The sequence below is a fragment of the Nomascus leucogenys genome, chromosome 8, assembly GCF_006542625.1.
Source record: "Nomascus leucogenys isolate Asia chromosome 8, Asia_NLE_v1, whole genome shotgun sequence".
NCBI classification, from domain to species: domain Eukaryota; kingdom Metazoa; phylum Chordata; class Mammalia; order Primates; family Hylobatidae; genus Nomascus; species Nomascus leucogenys.
The window spans coordinates 74,313,150-74,319,900 of record NC_044388.1 but is presented as its reverse complement, the minus strand read 5'-3'; the positions used below and the strand labels follow the sequence as shown (position 1 = coordinate 74,319,900).

Below are 6,751 nucleotides of genomic sequence, written 5' to 3'. Positions count from 1 at the left end.
GCAAAATAGCTATATGCAAGTGTCTGAACCAGAGGACACCTATGAGGTCCCGAGGAGACGCTCACAAGGGGAAGGTGGAGAAGCTTACATCAGCCAAAAAGCAGGAAGAACTGCAGAGGGGGTTGGGCTGGATTTCTGAATGCTTCTTCAAAGCCTATTTGGCAAGAAGCCCTTCTGAGTCAACTTTGTAGTTTGATGACTTTTATTAATGATTAGCAACTTAAGCCCTAGGGTGGCAAAGAATCCTCATCTCTCTGCTCCAAAAAGTCCAAGGGAGCAAGCTTGGAGGAAACGCTGGGTTCAGCTTGAAGCCCTTCCACAGACATTAAGTCGGTAAGTCACTTCTCTTGGTATTGAGATGAAGACCTCCAAAACTCTTTTCTGTATAGCAACTGACAATTTTTATATACTCCCCAACCCTAAGTTTCCTCATATGATAAAAATAAAAATGAAAAATGTAAAAATTTGTATTAACAAGACTGACAAAAGTGAGGGAGAAGTGGCAGGAAGCTGAAGCTTTGTATCTGATCATCCATATGCTTTGAAACTAGCTAGTGGAGACAGTAGCAGCTATGGAAGATAATTCCAAGAAATAGGCACTCTTGTGAGGTGTTTAAAAGCAAAATTTTGCAGGTCAAACTGGCTTGTGAACAAATATCATATCTTTCATTTACCAGCTGGGTGACCTGGAGGAAGAGGGTCAGTAATATCTCCATCTGGGATTGATGTAGACTGGCTAGTGCAGTAGTTTATAATAGTGGCAATAATAATTATTTCTATTATACCAATGGCTAGGGTGGCTCTGGTCCAAGAAAGCATCTGGAGAAATGCTGCATCAAGATCCAGCGAGTTAGTGTGAAATTTAACCAAATTAAAATGGCTAGGGATAGAAGAGGAAATGGAGAGATGAGACGATGGGACAGTCACCAGAGTCAGCAGAAGATGGTAGGTGGGCTGAGGGCAGTGGGAAGGAGGGAATCAGAGAGTCCAAGGCCAGAATGGAGAAGGTACAACTTTTTGTGGCAGCTGCAACTTCACAGATGTGTGGGAGGATGCTATTAGAACACTTCCTGCCTTTAAACTAACCATCTCTACTGAAAGCTGATCCTCAGTGTGGTTCTCTATGAACACTGCTTTGGACCAGAAACTTCTCAGAGTGCAATATATAGTTTCTGACCCAGATAACCAGCATAGTTTTTTAGTGGAAAATAAAGAGAGCTGTTAAAACAAAAGGGATTTACTTGAGTAAAGCCAAGGTGTAGACAGGCTATAAGACTGATTGGAAGGGTACATTTAAGAGAAGATAATGAGAGTGCATTTTCTATGTTGTGCTACTTGAGCCTGTTCTTGGCTCACCCGTGGGTGCCTTGGAATTTCCCTCTAGATTACTTCTCTTTCCTCTAGTTATAGCCCCAGGGTTATACACCCCAGGGGTCAGCAGGGCTTGAATCCAGCTTTTTAAGTCAGTGAAATGTTTTGAGGTTACCATGGCAGTAGGTGTGTGTCATGGTGAGGTGGGTAGACCAGACCTGCTGGCAGGACAAGATGTAACATCCTGGTTCGCTTAGAGATAGGGTGTTGGTACAAGCTGTGCATAGGTGGTAGACTGTCATGTGAAGCCTTAGATAGCTTTAAAAAGTATTAATATTTTCAAAAGTCAGGAGACAAATGGGAAGATCAGTATGGAATCAGGGGACCTTGACCTGTCTGTGGAGACTGGAGATCATGCTGATGAATAGAGGCAGTGGCAATGCAGATGCAGGGCTGGGTATGAAGGATGTCATCTTAGCAAGAGTACCTGTGCTTTGCAGAAGAGATCACATTATTGCAAAGGAAATCAGTGGGAAGTGAAGTCTGACTCATGTTTCAGGGTTTTCATGCCTGAAAAGCATTCATTATATATATACATATATATGTATATATATATATATATGTGTGTATGTGTATATATATGTGTATATATACACATATATATGTATAAATATGTGTATATATACACATATATATGTATACATATATACATATATACACATATATATGTATATATATGTGTATATATGTGTATATATAGTAATGAATGTAGTATACATACTGCATATCTATTTCTATATGTTTATGTAAGTGTGTGTCTTTGTGTCTTTGTGGATATAGATATGTAGTGTGTATACATACAAACCTACAAACACACACACTTAAATGAACATTGTTTGATAAATTTCTTAAGTCCAGGAAGTCCATAAAACAATAAATTAATCCCAAATTTGTAGCCTTTGCCTTTTTTTTTTTTTTTTTTTTTTTTGGTGTTAAAAGCTCGTATTATGGCCAGTTCCAAGCTACCACCATGACATTACTGAATTCAGAGTTGGGGAGAGATGTGCAATAGCACATCTTTATACAGTATTCCCACCATATAGATACAAGAGATGTAAAAAGCCTCAAGAGTGGAGCTTAGAGTAAAATGCCATGAAATAATTATGAAGTCATAAAGTTAAAATATTACGTTTTAAAAATTACCTTTTAAAAATATAATTAATTGAACTCTAAATTCAAATCATTTAATGGTTAATGGCTATGTTCAACAACTAGCTTGAAAAATTTCTAAAAACATTAATAATGAGCTCTTCTGGCCCCAAGTGAGTTGGTTCCAGCACATCATTGCCCTACTGTGCACTATTCTTTCTGAGAATAGTTTTAATTCCCTGCCTTAATTCAGGTTCTTCCATGCCTTTATCTATTTACCTAATTTTTCCCTCTGATATAACTTAATATACTTGGAGATGTCTGTTTGGTTGTCTCATTTCTCTTTTTAGGATCTTCATTTAACCTTAGAAAACAAAAAGCCAACCATCCTTCCCATCAAGAAGTTACTGAATTTCTTGGATTGAGACAACAGTCAGATGCCACGTAGCCCTCATCTAAGTTATCTAAGGAAGGGGAAACTAAGAACTTGTTCCAACATCAATAATTCAGAGAACCCAGAGTCTTTTTTTTTAAATTTTTTTTAATTTTTAAATTTTTTTTTATTATACTTTAAGTTTTAGGGTACATGTGCACGACGTGCAGGTTTGTTACATATGTATACATGTGCCATGTTGGTGTGCTGCACCCATTAACTCATCATTTAACATTAGGTATCTCTCCTAATGCTATCCCTCCCCACTCCCCTCACCCCACAGCAGGTCCCGGTGTGTGATGTTCCCCTTCCTGTGTCCATGTGTTCTCATTGTTCAATTCCCACCTATGAGTGAGAACATGCGGCGTTTGGTTTTTTGTCCTTGCGATAGTTTGCTGGGAATGGTGGTTTCCAGCTTCATCCATGTCCCTACAAAGGACCTGAACTCATCATTTTTTATGGCTAAATAGTATTCCATGGTGTATATGTGCCACATTTTCTTAATCCAGTCTATCATTGTTGGACATTTGGGTTGGTTCCAAGTCTTTGCTATTGTGAATAGTGCCGCAATAAACAGATGTGTGCACGTGTCTTTATAGCAGCATGTTTTATAATCCTTTGGGTATATCCCCAGTAATGGGATGGCTGGGTCAAATGGTATTTCTAGTTCTAGATCCCTGAGGAATCGCCACACTGACTTCCACAATGGTTGAACTAGTTTACAGTCCCACCAACAGTGTAAAAGTGGAGAAACCAGAGTCTTAAGCCACCATTCTTGGCTGCTAACATGGGGTGTATTCAAACGTGGACATCATTTCTGAACTCAGACCCAATGTTAAGAGGTGACATTTTGATCTTCAAGTTTTACCTTCATTTTTCCTTCTGGATTACATATATAGTATCAGTTTTTCATGCTATGTGTCAGTTGAAAGCAGCTTCACAAACACAACTACCTGTTACTAAAATAAGAGGGTATAACTTTAACCAAACAGATCCTGTTTATGACAGAAATACAGTTCATTTCAGGCAGTCATGAGTCCATGTTGTAGGGGCCTCCGCCAACTCTCAGGTTCTCACTAAGCACTTCTTCCTTGCCAGTGGTTGATGATGCAGCACCCAGTCTTTCTGTCATATAACCAAGCTCAAGAATGCAGAGGCTGATGTGCTGTGAAGAGGCCATAGATCTGGGCAACTCCCATTGCTGCTTAATTCAGGATAATCTTGGAGTGGCTTGAGAATGGAAACCTGACATTTTAGAATGTTCCAATCCAAGCAGGGCCCCTAGTAGGGGGTGTAAAGTCTCACAGCAATAGAGTCACATTAAATTCACATATTCACATCATAAAGGAGCAGGGGAGTGAGAATAAATATCATTCAAGGGAGAAAAATTGTTAATGGAAACATCATATTCTTGTTTAGCATTGCCATGTAGCACAGAACAATGCAGGTTGACCCAGCTTTGTCATTTGGTAAAATATCTCCCAGGCAATCTTTGAATATAGAACCAGGGCAATTTCCCTAGAAACAGAAGACCTATTTTTAAAATGTCCTGGCCACACCATGGAATTAGAATGCCCAATGCCAAGATCTGAAGAGACAGTAATACTACACTTATCATACGATCCAGATATTCCACTTCTAAGTGTTTATCTAAGAGAAATGAAAGCACATGTCTATACAAAGACCTGTACATTAATGTTCACAGCAGCTTTATTTGTAATGTCAAAAAACTGCAAACAATTCAGTTTTTCATCAAAAGGTAAATAAATGGTTAAACAAATTGTGATATAGCCATGGAGTGGAATATTACTCAGTAATTAGGAGGAATGAACTATTAATATGTACAACAGCATGGATGGATTTTAAAATAATTATACTAAGTGAAATAAACCAGGAGAAAAGTGAGTACATACTTTATAATTCCTGATATGGTTTGGCTGTGTCCCCACCCAGATCTCATCTTGAATTGTGGTCCCCATAATACCCAAGTGTCAAAGGTGGGGCCAGGTGGAGATAATTGAATCATGGGGGCAGTTTCCCCCATACTGTTCTCATGGTAGTGAAGAAGTCTCATGAGATCTGATGGTTTTATAAATCGGAGTTCCCCTGCACAAGCTCTCTTGCTTGCTGCCATGTAAGATGTATCTTTGCTCCTTCTTTGCCTTTTGCCATGAGTGTGAGGCCTCCCCAGCCATGTGAAACTGAGTCCATTAAACCTCTTTTTCTTTATAAATTACCCAGCCTTGGGTATGTCCTTATGTCACTCATCTCTTGGTGAAAACACACCTCTGAATAATAAAACTTTTATTATAAAGAGATTCTAAGAAGTTATTCCTTAGTTTGGAACAATGATATCAGGCCAGTTCTGGTTAAGTACCAGTGCTTAGACATTTAAGAGGATTTAATTCATTAAGCTGACAAGTTTGGTTTATTACTGGTAGAAGCAGTTATATATTTTGAGACTTTTTCTTTAAGAGAATCATAAATTTAATAATATGAGCACTAAACATAGCACAAATATTACAATTCTACACATAGTAACACATAAAAATCTCCTTGGGCATTGAAGATCCTAGTATTGTAATGTAGTAATGGTTCTTTTTGGTTCTCTTATATACAAAAAGGTCACAACCTCCATGTTAGTTATTTCTAGAACTCTGTAGACACACCATCAACCTATGGACAATAATAATATGAAATTTGAATGTTATCTTCTCATTATGCAAATTTGGTCCCCAATTATGAGTGACACACATATCAGCAATACTCACAGTGAGTCAAATGAGGAAGCAGTATGGGAGTTGTCAGGGGTAGTAGAAGCCAGGTTCTCAGGTGCAGGTAGAGGATTCCAGAGGAGCATAGCTCTGAGGTGACCCACTGCTGTGGTAGCTCCAATGATGATGACAATAAACTGTATTATACAGCTTTTACTTACTGGGTGTCTGGCAGTGTTCTAGGCATGTGCAATCTGTTTAAGCCGACAGCAACTTTTTGATGAAGATATTATTGTTATTAACAACAGATGAGGAAACTGAAACACACAAATATGCTCCTAGTGGCACTTGGCACAGTAAATCACGAACCTGAGTTTGAACTTGGGAATGCTTAACTCCAAAGCCATTGCTCATAAACTGGCACACCGAGAGCATTCTAGATCCTAATGAATAAACAATTCCAAACCTTAGGTGCAGTATGCCTGTTGTGTTGAGCCAAGAGGGGATAATGAGCCTCCCTGTCTCCAACCAGATGGAATGGGCCAGCTTTTGTTTCCTTGGTGCCCTTGTTTAAATATTTCAACGGGGAGTCCCTTTCTCTCAACTGATGCATGTGAATTACATATCTCCCTGGTAGGTGAAAACCATTCACTTGGAGAGGAGAAACACATGGCCACCAAGACAGAGTTGAGTCCCACAGCAAGGGAGAGCAAGAATGCACAAGATATGCAAGTGGATGAGGCACTGATCCCCAGGAAAGGTAAATTCGACCTCAACTGCTTGGTTTTAGGATTTTACAGTGAATTCTTTTTGTCAACGTATTACTATAAAAATGAATTTGTGATTTTTAAGTTATTTAATTCTTTTTACAAATCCAGTGAAATTAACATATTTTGCAAATATGAAGGAAATAAAAATTACTAAAAAGAAGTGTTTTATTTTTGACAGTTACCTTTCAATCTGTAGCTATCCAGTCTTTACATTCTTGATAATTGCTACTGAATTGTCTACACATAGTATTGTGTGTCCTGCTTGTGACTGCATGTAATATTTTAAATGTAACTGTATTCCTTAATTTAAAAAAGTAAAAAAAAACTATAGATACTTCAAAAAACAAGAAATAAAAAGATTTTCATAAGCTTCA

The 6,751-nt window shown here is 38.2% G+C and overlaps 1 protein-coding gene across 2 annotated transcripts in view; it reads left to right on the top strand.

The window, feature by feature from the left end:
* Positions 1-256: 256 nt before the first annotated feature.
* The window catches only part of SLC17A3 (solute carrier family 17 member 3), a 29,812-nt gene continuing 23,317 nt past the window's right edge, over positions 257-6,751 (top strand). For both annotated transcript variants that reach the window (XM_003263236.3, XM_003263237.2), the window contains exons 1-2: positions 257-333; positions 6,245-6,367. In XM_003263236.3, coding sequence (XP_003263284.1) covers positions 6,277-6,367 — 91 coding nt within the window. In that variant the 5' untranslated portion in view covers positions 257-333; positions 6,245-6,276. The remainder of the gene's footprint in view (positions 334-6,244; positions 6,368-6,751) is intronic.